Source organism: Jaculus jaculus, chromosome 1 (genome assembly GCF_020740685.1).
Source record: "Jaculus jaculus isolate mJacJac1 chromosome 1, mJacJac1.mat.Y.cur, whole genome shotgun sequence".
NCBI classification, from domain to species: domain Eukaryota; kingdom Metazoa; phylum Chordata; class Mammalia; order Rodentia; family Dipodidae; genus Jaculus; species Jaculus jaculus.
In genome coordinates this window covers 167,960,224-167,981,081 of record NC_059102.1, presented here as the reverse complement: position 1 = coordinate 167,981,081, position 20,858 = coordinate 167,960,224, and the positions used below count along the sequence as shown (strand labels likewise).

The 20,858-nt window shown below is 47.7% G+C and overlaps 1 protein-coding gene across 2 annotated transcripts; it reads left to right on the top strand.

Moving 5' to 3' along the window:
• The first annotated feature begins 6,389 nt into the window (after window positions 1–6,389).
• Tmem109 (transmembrane protein 109) lies at window positions 6,390–20,698 on the top strand. 2 transcript variants are annotated; one of them, XM_045142337.1, is made up of 4 exons: window positions 6,390–6,498; window positions 16,803–17,046; window positions 18,588–18,690; window positions 19,111–20,698. In XM_045142337.1, the coding sequence occupies exons 2-4, from the start codon at window positions 16,810–16,812 to the stop codon at window positions 19,500–19,502; spliced, it is 732 nt and encodes a 243-aa protein (XP_044998272.1). In that variant the 5' UTR covers window positions 6,390–6,498; window positions 16,803–16,809; the 3' UTR covers window positions 19,503–20,698. The 2 variants fall into 2 exon arrangements, with proteins under 2 accessions (XP_044998272.1, XP_004667742.1); XM_004667685.2 differs by having other exon boundaries at window positions 6,419–6,498; window positions 16,808–17,046.
• Window positions 20,699–20,858: the final 160 nt, after the last annotated feature.

Sequence of the window (20,858 nt, the reverse complement as noted above, 5' to 3'; positions counted from 1 at the left end):
AGACCCTCCCGCTTAGATACCTTGAAGGACCAGAGGCCTTCTGTATCTCCCACTCTTTCCTCCATTGCACTCTTGACTTCTGTCAGGAGGGTATTCCCAAACACATCGCTTTCCACCAGAAACTTGTGAAAGGGAACTATGTTGTTTTGTTCTTTGGAATTCTGAAATTTCTCTTTCTGGTTTCAGACCTTACCATGCTTGGTATGGTACTATAATTCTCTCTCTTAAGATTTTTATTTATTTGAAAGCAGAGAGAGATATAAGAGACAGAGAATGGGCGCAGCAGGGCCTTCATTTGCTACAAATGAACTCCAGATGCATGCACTACTTTGTCCATCTGGCTTTATGTAGGTACTGGGGAAATGAATGTGGGTCGTTAGGCTTTGTAGGCAAGTGCCTTAACACCTGACCCAACACTTCAGCCCTATAATTCTCTTAATAAAGTTTTAATTCTAAAAGGCTATGTCATCTTAGCTCCTTCTCATCTGAACCTGAAGCTCTCTCTTTCTTTAATATCTATCAGAAAGCATATTTATGATAGTTATTCATGCACTTATGAGTTCAAGAGTGTCACCCAGGGCTGGAGAGATGGCTTAGCAGTTAAGTGCTTGTCTGTGAAGCCTAAGGACCTCAGTTTGAGGCTCGATTCCCCAGGACCCACGTAAACCAGAAGCACAAGGTGACACTTGCATCTGGAGTTCATTTGCAGTGGTTGGAGGCCCTGGCACACCCACTCTCTCTCTCTCTCTCTCTCTCTCTCCCTCTTTCTCTATCACTCTCAAATAAATAAAAATAAACCAATTTTTTTTTAAAAAAGAGTGTCACCCAATGCCTGGTACATAGCAGAAGCTATTGTTTATTGAGTGAAAGACTGCCTAACAGACCAGGCATTTTCAGTGCTTGGATATGTGGTAGGAAAGGCAATGAGTCAGTCTAGGTGGGGCCTGCTACTCAAGGTTGTTAGACTTGGCTGGGCAACAGAGCTGGGCTATGGGCTGGACGCCATACTTCCACAAGGTTCCTCTGGAAGGTGCCTACTCTAAGGATTGGGGTGGTACAATATTGCATAATTATTTCCTCTGAATTGAAACATTCCCTGGAGACTCAAGCATTTAGGGAAACTTACAAGGCTCAGGAAGACCAGAAAGTTACAAGAGTCACAAGATCCTTCCCCAAAGTTATAAAAACAAGAAACAATTACTAAGGAGAGGAGACAGGCAGACACAGCTGCTGTGAATCCTCACCAGTGCTAGGGTGGGCTTTTTGGTCATGCAGCTGCCTTTGAATCATCCATGTGCCTATAAATAACTCTGATGTGGTGATTTGAATGCCATGTCTCCCATAGTTTCATGTGCTTTGAATATAAGGTCCCCATCTGGTGGCAACTGAGGAGATAGAGTCTTGTGGGAGGAGGTATTTCACTGGGGCGGGGAGGGGGTGGACTTTCAGGTTTATTAGACCAGCGTCCAGCCCAGTACTGAAACTATCCCAGATATATGACAGCCTGCTGCTCATTCCATGCTATCCCCTGTGAGAATGAAGCTTCCTCTCCAGAATGTAAACTGAAATAAATCCTTTCCTTCCATCCACTGTTTTGGGTCAACTGTTTTGTCCCAGCAATGAGAAGGTACTTGCAACACCCAATAAACCCATTGGTTCACCAAGGTAGACTTGAGTGAACATGGTTCTTTGGCCTGTGTATGGTGTCCTACCTGGAATGAGTAGACATTTGTCTACATCTCCACAAGTTAACTCACAGACTAAAAGGAACCTAGTGTTTTTGTCCTCAGTGCGACAGTGTTGAGAGACGGGATCTTTGAAAGGTTATTTGGTCATGATTGCTCTGGATTAATGGGGTTAGTGGATTACCAAGGGAGTGGCTTTGTAGGAAAAGCTTGCTGTCTAGAGCTGGGGACATCGCTCAATGGCGGAGTGCCTTCCCAGCATGTACAACATCCTGGTTTGACCCTAGTGCCACAAAAAATTTTTAAAAGTGCAATCAAATGGAAGCTTGCTACTTTTCATATTTGGTCTGAATTACTACTTGATGCCCTCTGCCATGTCTGGTTGCTGCTTTCACCAGATGCCAGCACCATGCTCTTGGACTTCCCAGCCTTCAGAAATGCCAGCTCAATAAACTTCTACAATGTTGTTTGTTTGTTTGTTTGTTTGTAATGAGAGAGAGAGAGAGAGAGAGAATGAATTGGCACACCAAGGCCTCCAGCCACTGCAACCAAACTCCAGACACATGGGCCACTTTATGCACATGTGTCACCTTGTGCACATGTGTGACCTTGTGCACATGTGTGACCTTGTGCACCTGAGGGAATCGAACATGGGTCCTTAGGCTTTGTATGCAAGCACCTTAACCTCTAAGCCATCTATCCAGCCCTCTCTTTTCTTTTTGCATGTGTATGTGTGTGTGTAATATGTGTCTGCATGCTCATATGTGTGTAGGTATGTGTGTGTATATTTACATGTGTGCCTTTGCATTTGGAAGTCAGAGGGTGATGTCATGTGTCTTCCTCAATCACTTTTCTGCCATATACATATATACATTTTTATTTTATTTGAGGGAGCAGGGAGAGAAAGAAAAAGGAAGATACAGATAAAGAGAAAGAGAAAGAGAGAGAGAATGGGCGTCTTAGGGCATTTGGCTGCTGCAAACCAACTCCAGACATATGTGCCACCTTGTGCATCTGTCCTGAGGCATTGAACCTGGACTCTTTGGCTTTGCAGGCAAGCGCCTTAACCACTAAGTCATCTGTCCCACACCCACCATATATTTTTGAGACAGGGTCTCTTACTGAAATCAGGACTCAACTAATTTGGCTACAGGAGTTAGCCAGCAAGTCCCAAGATCCTTCTGTTGATACAGGACTTTTGGGGCTCACAAGGAATCTTCCAGAATTAGCAAATCCCAAATTTTGGCTCTGTCCTACCTTTAATAAAGAATTAATAAAAACAGACTCAAGAAGGATAGATATGAATTATTACATTTATCTAGGAGGAAATCACAAATTGTGGAGATTAAGGTCTAGGAAGGGAGGCTACACACATGGGAAGTAGGAAATACATTCTCATGTGGAAGCACTGTTTAGTTTATAAGATTCCTTAAGGAGAAATTAAGGTCTTTAGAAAAAGACTGGAGCAGAGCCACAAGCACTTGGAGGATAGAATGTAGATGTATAGGAAGAGAGAATTAGAAAGGATACACAACTATTAGGCACTTTACTGAAGAGGGGGACATATCAAAGCAGAGACAAAGAAATTCAGAGGAGAAATGAGTGATGAAGAGGGTTACACTCATGGTTACCACAAGTTTAGAGTAACTACACATATGGTAGCAAGTCTAGAGTTAGTGAGAGATTCGCAGACCAGAGGAAAGCCACGTATGTAATCAAAGTGAGAACTTACCCCAAACTATAAAGCAGAGACAAGCAGAAGAGTTTCCCCAGACCAAGAAACAGTTTTATGCTACTCCCCTCCCCTGCACCTAGCCAAGGTGGGTGAGGATGAAGACAGACTCACCCGTGTCCCTGCAGCCCAAGCAAAGAGAAGAGACACACATACACTGAGGGTTGAATCCAGAGAGAGGGAAGGGCTGGAAGGCAGCAGCCGTTATAGCATTGGCTTCAGGTATGCAAGGGGAAGACATGATTGGTTTATAAATTTGGTAGATGGCTCCCACAGCCAGTGGAGGTATTTTATTTAGGTAGTGTGCTAGACTGTGGGCAACAGGGGCTGCTGTAGATCAGTCTCCATTAGACATGAGTTCCATTCTTGCCAAGAGTTCCATTCTCTGCCAGGGTGAGGGGGCACCTTCTGGTTCTCTTTAAGCCTTCATCCTTAACTACAACTGCCTTTAAAAAGCTAGCTTTAGCCGGACGTGGTGGTGCACGCCTTTAATCCCAGTGCTTGGGAGGTAGTGGTAAGAGTATTGCCATGAGTTCAAGGCCACCCTGAGACTACATGGTGAGTCCCAGGTCAGCCTGGGCTACAGCTACCTTACCCCCTCCCCCGAAAAAAAGCTAGCTTTGGGGCTGGAGAGATGGCTTACCAGTTAAGGCACTTGCTGAGAAGCCTAAGGACCCAGGTGCAATTCTCCAGTACCCATGTAAGCCAGATAGATGCGCAAGGTGGCACATGCATCTGGAGTTCATTTGCAGTGGCTAGAGGCCTTGGCATGCCCATTCTCTCTCTCTCAAATAAATAAATATTTAGAAATAAATAAACTATTTTAAAAAGCTAGCTTTTTTCTGTATTCCATTACTGCAAGAGAATTCCAGCAGTGAGCTGGAGTGAGGGAGCTTAGTGCTATGACATAAGCAGGGAATTTTCAGAAGGCAAGGAAAAGGAAGCTTCTTGAAGCCTTTTCAGTTTCCAAGGCCAGCCCCTCCAGGAATAAAATGATACAGCATATAGAGGACAGAAAAGCTCTCTGTACCCTTGAAGTTTTGATAATTGACTCTATGAGATAAGTGGACAGTAGATAAACAGGAGAAAACCACCTTAATTAAATATATACACACTGGAGTCCCACAAAATATGAAACACAAGGAAGGACCAGATGAAAGAGTTTATTTTTTTAATTTTTTTTTTTTTATTTGAGAGTGACAGAGAGAGAAGGAGGCAGATAAGGAGAGAGAGAGAGACAGAGAGAGAATGGGCGCGCCAGGGCTTCCAGCCACTGCAAACAAACTCCAGACAAGTGCGCTCCCTTGTGCATCTGGCTAACATGGGTCCTGGAGAATCAAGCCTCAAACCAGGGTCCTTAGGCTTCACAGGCAAGCACTTAACCACTAAGCCATCTTTCCAGCCCGAGATGAAAGAGTTTTATAGCATCCTGAGCTACACAGGAGTAAGGGCTGTGGGTGGGGGTGATGACAAGTGATATGTATGAGAGGAGGAAGTGAACTGGGGGGGGGAGGTAAAGGCTATCTTTTAAAAAATATTTTTAGGGCTGGAGAGATGGCTTAGCGGTTAAGCGCTTGCCTGTGAAGCCTAAGGACCCCGGTTCAAGGCTCGGTTCCCCAGGTCCCACTTAGCCAGATGCATAAGGGGGCGCACGCGTCTGGAGTTCATTTGCATTTGTTTGTTTGTTTTTCGAGGTAGGGTTTCACTGTAGCTCAGGCTGACCTGCAATTCAGTATGTAATCTCAGGGTGGCCTTGAACTCAAGGAGATACCTCCTACCTCTGCCTCCCGAATGCTGGGATTAAAGGTGTGCGCCACTACAGCCGGCTAAGACTGTTTATTTATATTATTTTATTTTTATTTGACAGAGAAAGGGGGAGTGAGAGAGAAGGAGGGAGAAAGAAAGAGTGGGGCTACAGCCACTGCAAACCAACTCCAGATGCATGCAACCCCTTGTGCATTAGGCTAACGTGGATCCTGGGGAATCGAACCCGGGTTCTTTGGCTCTGCAGGCAAACGCCTTAACCGATAAGCCATCCCTCCAGCCCAAGACTGTCTTTTTATGTGGATAAAAAAGTTTCGTAGGAGCTGTAGCTGAGTAGTGTTTGCATAGTATGCACAAGGTGCTGAGGTTCAATCTACAGTAACACACACACACACCACTCCAATAATAAAAGTTGTCTCACAGAAAGTCTATCTCCTGTCCTGTGAGGTCACCTTTCCAGGTCGATCTGTGTCCTTCTAGGCCAATAACGGAAGCTTTGGGATCCATCTGCACAGTTGGAATGTGGTTTTGTTCTCTGCAGAAGCGAACGCGTTTTCCTAGCATAGTGTGCTTCCAACTTATTTTCTACCACCTTTGCCTGTTCTGTTGGTCCTCGTTAAAAGCGCTAAGTTTCTCAAACAATCCGGCGCTCTGTACTACCATGCGTTGAACTACATTTCCCAGGATGCTGCAGGAGGCAGCATGTAAGGCTAGAACTCCGCCGTCCTAAGTACCCCGCGGCTTGCACACGCACACGCTCATCAACTGTGGTCAATCCATTGTACAGCCCAGATTAGGGTTTTTTCTTTCCCCTTTCCTGTCGGGGACTTCCGTTATCAGCTCGAACTTCCGATTGTATTCTTGGTGTTGGGAATGCTTAGGAAAATAAAAGAAAAAAAAAAAAAATTCTGCCTTCCAGGTGCTGGGATTCAAGGCTTGCGCCAGCTGACCTGGAATTCACCATGTAGTCTCAGGGTGGCCTGGAACTCACGGCGACCCTCCTACCACTGCCTTCAGAATACTGGGATTAAAGGGGTGCACCACCAGGCCCAGCTCCAAAAAAACTTTTTTTGATCCTGGGAATCTGCTGTGTGGAAGATTGAATAAAAAAATAAAAAATAAAAAACTTAGAGCAGGCAAGCGGGCAGGGCGCATGCGCTCCGACTCGGCTGGGCCTGCAAGGGAGGCCGGCCTGGCTCCGCGCTCGCCCCGCCCGCGCACGCGCATACCACAAACCAACGCCCGGGTGGCGAGGCGCGGGTTTGGTGGCGCGATCTAGCGAAGTGGCACGTGAAGGATCGCAGTGGCCCGAGCCGGGTGAGCGCGGGCTGAGATCGAGGCGGGGAGGCAGCACGCGGGACAGGGTGGGCGACAGCTTTGCAGGAGGGAACGCGGTGGAGCCGCGAGGCCTGCGAGCCTGAGTGGGGAGGGGTCGGACGTCAAGCCGCGAGCTCCGCAGGCTAGAGGCCCGGATCCTTGTTGCTATGCAACCGGGGGCGTCGTTACTAGGTAACCCCGGAGGTGCGTGTTTCCCGGGAGAAGAGGGTTCGAGAGCTGCTCCCGGTCCGGTGGAGGCGGAGCAGCTACCGGACTGGGGGATGAGAGCGACGCTGAGCCCCGGTACTCGACCCCCGCCCTGTGGCCCAGCTTCCTGCGACCTTGGTTCGCCCCCCTCCCCGGGTACCCCGGGCTTAGACGGGCGCCACATCCCTGGCCGGCGACGCCACGGCGCAGCGCTTGGCAGGAGATGCGCGGTTCGAAATAGCACATGCCGCTAACTCTGTCGCTCGCAGCCCGGATCCTCGGGAGGGCACGGCAAAAGCTGCCCCTTTGCGGTCACCCTGCCCCCAAACAGTTGCTGTGCGGCAGCTGTCAGGGGTTTAGCGGGGGCTGCCTGCGACCTGCCAGGACGCTGACTTCATTCTCCTCTCACCTCAGCTGTGCTTCTCGGGTGGCCGTTGTATATTTGGATCATCTATGAAAATAGCCCTCCTCCCCCTTCCCCTCATGCCTCTATGCCTTACGCTAGTGGCTTCTTGGCAGAGCCTTTAATATTCATCTAGCAAGCATCTTACTAGTCATCTTTCTGTGCTCAGCGCTGGAGATTCTAAGAAAAGTTAGAAGTCAGGTCGGACTGAGAGGCTTGAAGGCTGGTACAAGGCACTTCACTGCAGTGAGTGGTGTATTGGCAAGTTGTGTGCTGAACATAGTGCTTGCACAAACATCTTAACTCTTCTTGGCAGCTCTTCACCTAGTTTCCACAGGTTTTATCTTTGAGGAGATTGAAACGCGGATGTTAAGAAACAGTCATAAAGGTAGTGAATGCTAGGTTGCGATAGAATTGATTCTCTGACCTTTGTACACAGCTTTTAAAGAGGCTTTGCTTGAAGTAGATTTTTCCCGGGCTGCTGAGCCCTGACAGCAGCGCTCTTATTATGCTTCCGGAATCCCAGGAGCTTTAAAAACAAAAGGCTGAGCTAGCTCCTCCCTGGGAGTCTAACTGGCTAGTCCTGGGTGGAGCAGACATCCTTGTTTAACAAGCTGTACGGGCAGTTCAGAAGGGCAGCCGAAGTTAAGAACCGCTGCTCCATAAGGCAGCCTGGAGGAGTGAAGGGACAGTCAGGGCCGGCAGAGGGCACTAAGTCAGCTGTCCCTCCTGTCCAGTAGTGATTCATATCAGGGAAAGGAAAGAGAAGAGGAAGGAGCGTTGACAGGGGTGTGTGACAGCCCCACCCTACTTGCCCTGGCTGAGCAAACCACAGCTGAACATATAGCTACTTCTCACCAACTTAGTAAGTAATGCAGCTCTCCTGCACAGCTGGTTCTCCTGGCAGGTGCCTTTCTCCCCACCTTTATTGTCTTCTTTTATCTCCTTGGAGCAAGACTATGCAGGCTGGTCATTTCCTAGTATAGGGCTTCTCTTGGAATCTTGGGGGTTCTTCCTCTTGGAACTTTATTTATTTATTCAAGGTAGTGTCTCACTGTAGCCCAGGCTAACCTGGAATTCACTATGTGGTCTCAGGGTGGCCTCCAACTCATGGCAGTCCTCCTTCCTCTGCCTCCCAGTGCTGGGATTAAAGTTGTATGCCACCACATCCGGTTTACACTTGGAACTTTTTGGTATTTGGCTATGTAGAGATAATGGGACAAGAAAAAGAGCAAGATTGTGATTCTGGCTTCAGAAATCAAGCTCAATTCTTCTTTGATCTTAATATATTGTACTTATTTATTTGAGGGAGAGAGAGTGGGGGGGCCTCCAGCCACTGCAAACAAACCCCAGATGCATGTGCCCCCTTGTGCATCTGGCTTATGTGGGTCTTGGAGAATTGAACTGGGCTCCTTTGGCTTTGCAGGCAAATGCCTTAAACGCTAAGCTATCTCTCTAGCCCTCTGCTTTGATCTTAGATAAATCACTCAACCTTTCTGTTATTTTCTAAGCAAAACTGGGGGAGTAGTAATAATTTTAAAAGATAATTGTGGGCAGTTGGGGAGATGGCTAAGTGGTTAAAGGTGCTTGCTTGCAAAGCCTGTCTCAGGGTTCAGTGCCCCAGTACCCAGGTAAAGTCTGATGCAAAACTGGCACTTGTGTCTGGAGGCTCTGGTGCACCCATTCTTTTTCTCTTTCTGCTGAGTGTAGTGGCACACATCTTTAATCCCAGCACTCAAGAGGCTGAGGTAGGAAGATTACTGTGAGTTCAAGGTCAGCCCGAGACTAATTCTAGGTTAGCCTGGGTTACCTACCTAAGAAAAACCACAGTTTATTGTGGAGACTGAGTTGTAGTTTAATGGTAGAGTGCTTGCCTACCAGGTACTAGGTCCTGAGTTTGATCCTCAGCACCACACACATAAAAAGGACTGTCATAATGGGGCTGGAGAGATTGCTCAGCAGTTAAAGGCACTGCTTGCAAAGTCTGATAGCTCAGGTTCGATTCCCCAGTATCTATGTAAAGCCAGATGCACAGAGTGGCACATGTATCTGGAGTTTATTTCCAGTGGCAAGATGCCCAGGCATGCCCACCCCACCTCATATTCTCGTTCTCTCTCTCCTTCCCTTCCTCCCTTCCTCCCTCTCTCCCTCTCTCTCTCTTTCTCTTTCTCTCTCTCTATATATATATACACACATATATATATACATACATATATACATACACACACACACAACACACACACACACACACACACACACACACACACACACAATCTCTATTTCCCCCTTGCAAATAAATAAATACTTTGTTGTTGTTTTGTTTTTCGAGGTAGGGTCTTGCTCTAGCCCAGACTGACCTGGAATTCACTATGTAGTCTCAGGGTGGCCTCCAACTCATGGTGATCCTCTACCTTTCTACCTCCTGAGTGCTGGGATTAAATGTGTGTGCCAGCACTCCTGGCTAAAAATATTTTTTAAAAAAATTGTCATAAGAAGTATATGAGACAATGCAGTGTCAAACATCTTGTAAATTATAAACTCACCATACAGAAATTTTGGTAACATTATCATTTATTGTTGATTGCTTCCTATTCATCTCTATCCTGAGGTCAGGCATTGCATGAAGTAAAAAGTTTCAGACATGCTTCTGTCTCTTGGAAGCCAAAGAACTTCAGCTCTTGATAGCCATGGTATCTTGTTTTTTTTTAATTTTTATTAACAGCTTCCATGATTATAAAAAATATCCCATGGTAATACCTTCCCTCCCCCCACTTTCCCCTTTGAAACTCCGTTCTTCCCATCTCAATCAGTCTCTCTCTTATTTTGATATCATGATCTTTTCCTCCTATTGTGATGGTCTTATGTAGGTAGTGTCAGACACTGTGAAGTCATGGATACCCGGGCCATTTTGTGTCTGGAGGAGCACGTTGTAAGGAGTCCTATCCTTCCTTTGGCTCTTACATTCTTTCCGGCACCTCTTCTGCAATAGACCCTGAGCTTTGGAAGGTGTGATAAAGATATTGCAGTACTGAGCACTCTGGTCACTTCTTTCTAGCACCATGATGCTTTCAGCATCTTGTTTTTTAAGTGGACATTTTATTTATTTATTTATTTTAATTTTAGAGAGAGTGAGCAAGAAAGAGAGACAGAAGGGGAGAGAGAATTGTCATGCCAGAGCCTCAGCCACTGCATTGAACTCCAGATGATGTGCCACCTAGTGGGCATGTGTGATTTTGCACTTGCCTCACCTTTGTGTGTCTGGCTTACATGGTATCTGCAGAGTCAAACATAGCTCCTTAGGCTTCACAGGCACACACCTTAACTGCTAAGCCATCTCTCCAGCCCTCTTTTATTTTTTTTTTTTTGTATTGACAACTTCCATAATTGTAAACAGTATCACATGGTAATTCCCTCCCCACTTCCCGACTTTCCCCTTTGAAACTCCACTCTCCGGCATATTTGATGAGGCCCAAGTGAGAAGGCATAATGATGGTGAGTCAGATTCATATTGTCTGGGCTTCACTCTGAAGGAATGGGAAATCCTGGTAAAGAAAGTAAGTTTGGGGCTGGAGAGATGGCTTAGTGGTTAAGGCACTTGCCTGTAAAGCCTAAGGACACAGGTTTGATTCCCCAATACCCACATAAGCCAGATGCACAAGGTGGCACATGTGTCTGTAGTTTGTTTTCAGTAGTTAGAGATCCTAACATGCCCATTCTGTCTGTCTGTCTGTCTCTCTCTATCTCTGTATCCCCCTCAAATAAGTAAATAAATTTAAAATATATATGAAGAAAGCTGGATGTGGTGTGCATGCCTTTAATCCCAGCACTCGAGAGGCAGAGATAGGAGGATTGCTGTGAGTTTGAGGCCACCCTGAGACTACATAGTGAATTCCAGGTCAGCCTGAGCTACAGCGAGACCCTATCTTAAAAAAAAAAAAAAAGAGAGAGAGAGAGAAAAAGTTCAAGAAATGGATCAGCCATTCATCTTTACTCATTAGCCCTGACCAACAAGAATTTTGACATTTGGTTTCTGGCCAACTTCGGAAGGTGGCACCTGGCAGAGCAGTACTGGTCTCCGTGTGGAGAGTTTATTTCAAGGTCCCCCACATTGGGGCAGATGGCCACTCAAAGCCAGTACAGAACACAGCAGTAAGTTGCTGTGGGAGGAGCAGTTTGTGTATCCCTGACCTTCTAGATGGAGGAGGAGACACTTGATTCCTCCTGGTGGACGTTGTCCCTAGATATAGTATCCAACCCAAGATAGCAACCTTGCTCATTAAGTCCCCAACATGGTTGTGACCCAAATAACTCAGGAACTGGCCCATGCTTTCCTCATCTCCCAGTACTGGCAGGCAGAAACCATCTGGCTCCTGATTCCTGCCAAAGAGTAGAAGGCTTTCCCAGCCTGAAGCCCTTCCACATGGATTGTGTGTTTTGCAACCCTACTTGACCCTACAGGCCTCAAGAGGGGCATTAGGCAACTGTTTCTGGGCCAGAAAGTACCTGGAATGTAATATTTTTATAAGTCTATTTTGTGTGTTGGTGGGCCTTCTCCTCCCAAATGGGAACACCCTTCTCTTCCCTCTCCTCCACATGTGTGGCTGTAGATTTCTGGCCAACTCCCCAAGTACCGTGGTAACCACAGACACTTCAAAACCTGGCTCTCCTACCTGAGAGGCTTGTCTTAGCCTCTCATCACCAGATCTGAATCATGGGAACTCCCCAGAGCTGCAGGTGCGTTTCTGAGCCTGGCGGAGAAGGGCTCTGCTGGTGCCGTTTGACATTTCTGCGGTATGATGGCACAGAAAAGACAGACCTGCACTCATTTTTCTTGGCTGATCCTCACCTGCTTCCATAAGGCTGTACTTGTTGGGTCTTAACTTGTCCATGGCATCGGGTTACAGCCTAGATCAAAACACAAAGCACAAGGAGCTTAGGTAAATTTTCACCAGTAATTGACTGAGGTGATTGGTAGATGCCAAGTTTAGCTCATGAATAAGCTGTTGTATGACGTTCTAAATCACTTTTGAACTGAACATGATACAGCAGAGTAGTTGTGTATAAGGAAGGGGCCCAGTGTCACACACACCTGGATTCATAGTCTGGCCTGCCTACATGCTGCTAATTCCTCCTGGATTTCATTGTTAAGGCATACTAGTGATACTTACTTGATAGGCAGGTGTGGGACTAAATGGAATAAGTACATGCATGTGACCAGCCTAAGGTTAGCCTTTATTTTTCTTTCTTTCTTTTTTTGGTTATTTGCTCTAGCACAGACTCCCTGGAATTAGTCTTGGGCTAGTCTTGAACTCACAGCAATCCATTTTTGAGGGGTGGGGGGTTTGAGGTAGGGTCTCACTGTAGCCCAGGCTGACCTGGAATTCACTATGTAGTCTCAGGGTGGCCTCAAACCCACAGCAGTCCTCCTACCTCAGCCTCCCAATTGCTGGGATTATCTTTATTATTATCATTGTTATTTTATTCATGAGAGTGTCTTTCCTTAAAGGGCCTTTGCCTGTTTGAGAGTTGGAACATTGAGGTCATTGTGTCAGTGGACACCCACACACACACACACACACACACACTCCAGCATTTTGATTTTTATCCATACTTCCTGGCGCAGGGCTCACATATCCCTTATAATTTTTTAAACACTTTTATTTACTTATTTGCGAGAAAGAGAAAGAGTTAGAGTTGGGGCGCAGAAAAAATGGGCATGCCAAGGAATCGAGCCACCACAAATGAACACCAGACACATGCACCACCATGTGCATCTGGCTTACATGAGTTCTGGGGAATCGAACCTGGGTGGTTAGTTTTTGCAGGCAAGTGCCTTAAGTGCTAACCTATCTCTGCAGCCCACCCTTATAATTTACCATTTGCCAGAGAAATAAAGATAACTTTTGCTAAAACGTTTGGCCTGGCTTCCTGCAACATCTTTAAAGGATGCAGGTGTCAGCCCTTTCAAGCACACTTGAGTTTAGGATTATATGGTTGTTTTTGGAGAGTGCCCTCCATAACCACAGGATGGGGGCTAATTGTCAACTCTGTGTTGAGGAGCGGGCTGAAGATTGAATTCATCCCCAGTGGCTAATGATTTGGTTGATCATAGCTATGTAATGAAATATCTATGGAAACCCAGAAAGGAGAGTTCTGATAACTTCCTGATAACTAACCATATGGAGGCTCTGGAAGGGTGGTGCAACCTTATAGGACGTGTCCTCACTGCCCTCCTTCCTCCAAGCCTTGTACTACCCATCTTTTCAGCTGGTGTTCACCAGTATGCTTTGCAATATTCTTTTTTATAAAAAATAGTATTTTTATTTATTTATCTGAGAAAGAGAGAAAGAAGCAGATAAAGAGAGAATGGGCACACCAAGCCACTGCAAAGGAATTCCAGATGCATGTGCCACCTTGTTCATCTGGCTTGAGAACGGGGAAATCAGACCTGGATCATTTGGCTTTGCAAGCATCCGCCTTAAGCACTAAGCAATCTCTCCAGCCCTGTAATATCCTTTCTGATTAGCCAGTAAACCTAAGTGTTTCCTTGAATTCAGTTAATGAAGTTGATGAAGAGGTTGTGGGAAGCTTGATTTATGCCCAGATAGAGCACAGACAACCCGGGACATGTGACTGGCATCAGAAATTGTTGTTGGAACTAGGTCCAGCTTCTAAGTGCTTGAAAGCCAGTACTAAGACGAGAGTTAGTGGGAATGAAATCAGATTCATTTAGGGGGTTGCCCTAAGAAAATAGAAGGGCTATCATCAAATTTCCATCTTCTGGAACTCAGATATGTGAAATGGACATTGTAGGGGAAAGAGAGTCTAGTGGGCCAAGGGTAGAGACTACATGCTAAGTGGGGTCTTCTCATCCAGGGCATGCACCTTCTGTTTTTCTCTGGCTGAAACATCACACTAGACCTTGGCATTGACCTCCTGAGGCTAATTCCTGTGGGGTTTTTTTGGGAGGGTGTTGATGGGGGCCACATGTTCATGTGTCCGAGTGCAGGCACATGCATATCCATGGCTCACATGTGGAGGTCAGAGGTCATTCTCAGGTGTCAGACCTCACGTCCCACCTTCTGTCTTTTTTGAAGCAGGGTCTCTGTATTCACCAGATTAGCTGTCTGCCGGGCCATCATGCAAAGGGGCTACTCTTCTCCGGACCCTTTCTTGTACAGATGAAAAGAAACCGACTCTGTACTTAAGCACTTACACAAGGTCACTGGGCTGAGAAGCAGAAAGGCCAGGGTTTGAACGCAAGCTTCTGCTTACACATCCTATACTTGTTAGGAATTAGAAGTTGCAATAGTTCTTAACCAGGACTACCCAAGGAGATAACCTGGGAACATCACAAAGTGCCAATGTCTGTGACCCAAGCACACTGGTTCTGAAGTCAGAGCTTCAGGGGATTCTCCTATCTTGACCTGTCTTCTTGCCATGGACATGCTGGGATTACAGACACTTGTGCTATAGTGTCTGGCTTTACACTGGTTCTGGGAATCCAAGCTCATGTACATGTAGGGGCTGGGAGGATGGGTAAGTAGTTAAAGGTGCTTGGTTGCAAAGGATGCTGGCCCAGGCACAGTTTCTAAGCCATCTGTGTCAGGTGGACATAAAAAGTAGAACATGGAGCCGGGCGTGGTGGCGCATGCCTTTAATCCCAGCCCTCAGGAGGCAGAGGGAGGAGGAGCACCATGAGTTCAAGGCCACCCTGAGACAACATAGTGAATTCCAGGTCAGCCTGGACTAGAGTGAAACCCTACCTCAAAACAACAACAACAACAACAAAAATAGTGGCACACATGTCTGGTGTTCATTTGTACCATCAAGAGGCCCTGCCATGCCCCACCCCCACACAAATAGATTATAAATTAAAAATCACCAAAAACCAAACTCAGAGCCCCATGCTTATGTGGCAGGCACTTTATCCACTGAGCCATCTCCCCAGCCCTGTAGTTCATTATACACATTATATAGACATATTACTTGTCTGCAAGCTAAACCCACAAAAGATTATTTAGCAGTTAATATCCTTTTTTTTCTTTTAATAAATTTTTCGAGGTAGGATCTCACTCTAGCCCAGGCTGACCTAGAATTCACTCTGTATTCTCAAGATGGCCTCGAACTCACGACAGTCCTACCTCTGCCTCCCAGGTGCTGGGATTAAAGGGGTGCATTACCACACCCAGCTTTTTTTTTTCTTTTGGTATTGAATGAGGATAGAACCTAGGGCCTGGACCATGCTAGGCAAACATTTTACCACTGAGCTACATCCCCAACAGCAGCTAACACTTTAGTTATTTAGGTTCAGCTTCTCATTTGAGATTGTAATGCTTGGCAGAGGAAGAAGAAGTAGCCTTGCAAAGGACAACCCATCAAGACTTGGCTATATTATAATTGAGGGGCCAGTCTTGAGAACTGAGCCTTCAACCTGTGGAATGTGACTCTAGCTCCAGGTAAATAGTGGTAGAACTGTGAACTGAATTAGGTGACACCCAGTAGGCATCCATTGTAGAATGCATTGTTTGCTTGGTATGTGGGTATAAACCTCACAGATAATCACAGACATCTTCTGTGTTGATTGATTACGGAGTAAGAATATAGGAGAAACAGGCTTGCCTTTTCCTATGTCCTCTGAATGGTTCTCATTTGAGGAGCTTTTAGTCTAAGTCACATCCAGACAATGACTTCAGAACCAGTGTGCTTGGGTCACAGACATTGGCACTTTGTGATGTTCCCAGGTTATCTCCTTGGGTAGTCCTGGTTAAGAACTATTGCAACTTCTAACTCCTAACAAGCATAGGATGTGTAAGCAGAAGCTTGCGTTCAAACCCTGGCCTTTCTGCTTCTCAGCCCAGTGACCTTGTGTCAGTGCATAAGTACAGAGTTGGTTTCTTCTCATCTGTACCAGAAAGGGTCCGGAGAAGAGTAGCCCCTTTGCATGATGGCCCTGCAGAGCCGGCGGCTTGCGTGCAGTCGTTCCTGTTCGTGCAGGTTAACTGAGCACCCTTCTTCACACCATGGTGCGGTGGGGATCCTAGTGTGTGCTAGTTTCCAGTTGCTTTCACTGTCTGTCTATCTTAAACTTCTTTTAAAAAATATTTTATTTTACTTTTTATTTGTTTGAGAGAGGGAAAGAGGCAGAGTGAGTGAGAAAGAGAGAATGGGTGCACCAGGGCTTCCAGCCACTGGAAATGAACTCCAGATGCATGTGCCACCTTGTGCATCTGGCTTACATGGGTACTGGGGAATCGAACTGAGGTCCTTTGGCTTTGCAGGCAGGCGCCTTAACTGCTAAGCCATCTCTCCAGCCCCTTTCTTAAACTTTTTAGCATGCATCCTTAGAGCCTTACAATTCTTTGATGTCTGTGGTGCCTAAGACCCAGAGACAGGCCTCCAGATTCCTAGAATTGCTGAGACCTTGGCCACTCTAAGGCACAGTGCTGCCTGCTCACTCATTAATCTGCAAGTGGCAGAGGATGCAAAAGAGTGCCCCGTGAATCAGATGGCAGTGTGCAACATCAATTGTGAGTTCCAGTCCTTCCTTTCTCAGCAAAAAGCTCCTTCCAGGTTTAGCTAGGGTGCTTGCTGGGGCTTAGGGATGAAGGAGGAGGCTGGAAGATCGATCTGGGAGGGTGGGAGTACCTGCCAGGTGTGACCCACAGCTTACCCCACACCTCTCTCCTGTCAGACCAGCCATGGCAGCTGCAGGCAGCAATCCGTCATGGAGCAAGCATCTGCTCAGAGCCATCCTGGTGGCCCTAGTGGCCCTCGTCTTCCTCCACTCAGCATCATCCCAGTCCCACCGAGACTTCGCCTCACCAGGCCAGCAGAAGAGGGAGGCCTCCGGTGACCTTCTGACCCAGATTGGTCGATCATTGAGGGAAATGCTAGAGAACTTGCTGGGGCTGGAGACCATGCACTTGATTACAGAGGTAAGGCAGGTGGCTCCTGAGGTGACTGGACACATAAAGAAAGAAGAAAGAAAAGACATTTTTTAAAAATATATTTTTTATTTTTATTTATTTGAGAGAGAGAGAGAGAGAATGGGCACACCAGGGCCTCCAGCCACTGCAAATGAACTCCAGACATAAGCACCACCTTGTGCATCTGGCTTCCATGGGTCCTGGGGAATGGAACCTGGGTCCTTTGGCTTTGCAGGCAAGTGCCTTAATCACTAAGCCATGTCTTCAGCCTAGAAGAGACATTATTAATGGCCACTTCACCTCACTACCACATCCTCTCTGGAGCCTGATCCCTGGTCTAAGAACCCTGTGTTCCACAGACTTAGCTAAGCAGTCCCTACCTTGTGGTCTCACTGTCTGATTCCTCCCCTTATGGCCCATATCATCTTTCCACAGCTACTTCCCTTCTGGCTAGACAGGTTGAGAAATGAGCCATCCTTACAGACCCACATTAGTGGTGGACCACAGAGTCTGATTTCCATATGAATCTGACCCAGTCTTGAGCTGGAAAAGCACAGAGACCCGAATCCATGTGCCAACCTCTAGACATGTGGGTGGGGCTGATGACGGGACAGTGGCAGAGTTGCCTCTTCTACCTAGTACCTCCCCATCCTGTTGATAGGTCATATTGTAGCTCTGGTGCAGTTGTTTACAAACATTATAATGAAGAGCTAACCAGCTTCTGTCTGCTTAACATGCCTCAGCCCTTTTTCTAATGAATTATTTATTTATTTATTGAGAGCAACAGAGAGAAAGAGGCAGATATAGAGAGAGAATGGGCGTGCCAGGGCCTCCAGCCACTGCAATCGAATTCCAGGCATGTGCGCCCCTTTGTGCATCTGGCTAATGTGGGTCCTGGGGAATTGAGCCTCAAACTGGGGTCCTTAGGCTTCACAGGCAAGCACTTAACCACTAAGCCATCTCTTCAGCCCTGTGTTGTTTTTTTTTTTTTTTTAACACAGCTTCATGATTCCCAAAGCTTGAAGGACTCCAGTTTCATAAGATGCCTATTAAAAGGATTTGGGGGAGGCTGGAGAGATGGCTTAGCGGTTAAGTTCTTGCCTGTGAAGCCTAAGGACCCCGGTTCCAGGCTCGGTTCCCCAGGTCCCACGTTAGCCAGATGCACAAGGGGGCGCACGTGTCTGGAGTTCGTTTGCAGAGGCTGGAAGCCCTGGCGCGCCCATTCTCTCTCTCTCCCTCTATCTGTCTTTCTCTCTGTGTCTGTTGCTCTCAAATAAATAAATTAAAAAAAAAAAGGATTTGGGGGTTCCTTATTCACACATAAGTGCCCCTATTACTATCTCCAAGGTTCCTGTTTGATCAGTTGAACTGGGTCCCAGGTGTCCTTGTTTCTGGGTCGCAGGGGAGAAATTGTCCCTCTCCCAAACCAGGCCAGGGTCTGCCCATCATCACTGTCTGAGAAACGGGTCGGAGACTTCCCTATAGGCATTGCCTGGACCATGTGGGGAGGACAGGAGGCTCGTTAACGATGGATTCATCTCTCTCCACAGACCCTGTCCCAGGTGATGTGGGCCATTTCCTCAGCTGTCTCTGTGGCCTGCTTTGCACTGTCTGGGATCGCTGCCCAGCTGCTGAGTGCCTTGGGGCTGGATGGTGAGTGGTAGTGAACTGGATAGTCAGCGAGGGCTGTGCCTGACCTTGCTGCTAGTGCTAGTTTATCAGCGTTGGGGGCTAAACCCCCCCCCAGCTGTTTGCCATCCCCCAGGTGCCCCCAGTGGCACAGCATAGGGCAGGCTATTGATTCCCACCACCCCTACTGGGGGTTTACCCATGTGCATAAAGGACAGTAATACGTCCTTTATGGTTAACCACAGCCCAGGAAGCAGGCAGAACCATTCTTATTTAATAAATGACTCTAGTTCAAGAAGTGAAGTAGTCTGCCTGGGGCAGCCAGTAAGAAATGGCACTGGGATTCTAACCCGTGTTTCTTGGGTTTGAGAACGGTTCTGTAGTTCTTGCTCCTCTGTCCTCACCACTTCTCTGGGTTGCTGATTCTGTCCCTTTCCCTTGCAGGTGACCATCTCACCCAGGGCTTGAAGCTCAGCCCCAGCCAAGTCCAGACTCTTCTGTTGTGGGGAGCAGCTGCTCTAGTCCTCTACTGGCTGCTGTCCCTTCTCCTCGGCTTAGTCTTGGCTTTGCTGGGGAGGATCCTAGGGGCCCTGAAGCTTGTCATCTTGGTGGCCAGCTTTGTGGGCCTGGTGAGGTCAGTACCTGACCCGTCTTCTCGGGCCTTGATGCTGTTGGCCCTGCTGACTATCTATTCCTTGCTGAGCCGGCTCATGGGCTCCAGGGCCTCTGGGTCCCATCTGGAAGCCAAGGTGCGCGGGCTGGAGCGCCAGATGGAAGAGCTGCGCTGGCGGCAGAGGCGAGCGGTGAAGGCCGCCCGGAACGTGGAGGAAGACTGACGATGTCCCACCATGCCACCCGCACCATACCAAAGAGCTGAGCTGCTTCTGGGTCGCGTGGCCCTCCTTGCAGCCTTTTACCCTCTCCTTGCCCTGTGTCTGAACCTTCAGCATCTCTACCCCTAGCCACAGCCCCTAGCTGAGAGAGGGAGCCCAGTTCCCTGTGGGTCCTTGATCTGGGGATGGCTCCCCGCCCTTTCTCTGCTCCTAGGCTGCCCCTGGAGGGGTCTGAGCCCCAGCTTCCCTGTCCTCTGCCACCTCCACTGGCCACTGTTGCTGGCCTTGTTGCTGATTAACCTGTTACCCTCTGCTGCTGCCTGGCATCTTCCCAAAGCTCTGGCTGTTCTGTCCTGAAGCTCCCTTTTGGCCATGGCCCTAGCTCTTCTTGTCTCTTCCTTCCAACACTGACTCTCACCTGACCATGGCTCATCCCTGCACTGTCTTGCTCACTGCCCAGCAGTGGGAAAGTCAGAGGATGTGGGACCTGAGGATAAGGGAGGAGGAAACAGTCCCAAGGCCTGTGCTCCTGGAGTCAATTACAAGTGCCTTAACCTAAACCAGCAGGGCCCTCTGCTTGCTGTAGCCACACTGTGTGTGGCAAAGGGTGCTGTGGCTGCTCTGTGGCCAGAGAAAGCAGTTCCTTGCAGAATTCCCCTTCAGCCAAAAGGGCAGCTGTGGCTCCATAGGCTTGTCCTGCAGGTGGAGCCCTGCGGCAGCTGTCAGATGCCCTGTGGAGATTTCGGAGGCTCTGGAGGAAGCCCGAGGACCTACTGCCTTGTCTACCCATGTTGCAAGTGGTTTTCCACCCCTGGCCCTCCGCTCTCTGCCCCTAGGAGTGGCTGTTTATGAATGCATACCCCAGCAGCTGGGAAAAGCACAGAGCAGTCCTTGTCCTGCCCTGTGGTTACAGGCTGAGCCTGGTCCTGTCCCTGACTCACTGACTTTCCACCAGGGTGCTCTCTGTCTCTTGGCTCTGACTGTTTTGAGGGGCCTTTCTCTTGTGAGGCCCTGGTGGAGGCAGGTGTCCTTCTGTGCCAGGCCTGTCGTAAGACGTGAAGAATAAATGCCCGGCTCTTAACGTTAAGGTTTGATGTGGAATCACAGCTGCAGTGATAATTTTTATCAGCGCTTGGTTGGTTTTAAATAAAGTGCACGCTATTTTATTATCTACTTCTGAATAAAAGTATTTACTCAAAGTCCAGGCTGCTTTAATGTATCTCTCTCTGGTCAAACCCCGCCTGTTGGGGAGCTCAGCGTCCTCACATCTCCCTCTAGGGGCAGCAAGAAGCTGCTAGGAGGGAGGGAGCAGAAAGGCAAACTGGTACCAGGGACCCATCCCTCCACAGGACTGTGTAG

Excerpts from the sequence above, each read along its gene's own strand:
- Tmem109 (XM_045142337.1), top strand. The coding sequence starts at position 16,810 with ATGGCAGCTGCAGGCAGCAATCCGTCATGGAGCAAGCATCTGCTCAGA. Across the intron at positions 17,047-18,587 it reads CCATGCACTTGATTACAGAG|ACCCTGTCCCAGGTGATGTG; the intron begins GTAAGGCAGGTG and ends CTCTCTCCACAG. Across the intron at positions 18,691-19,110 it reads GAGTGCCTTGGGGCTGGATG|GTGACCATCTCACCCAGGGC; the intron begins GTGAGTGGTAGT and ends TTTCCCTTGCAG.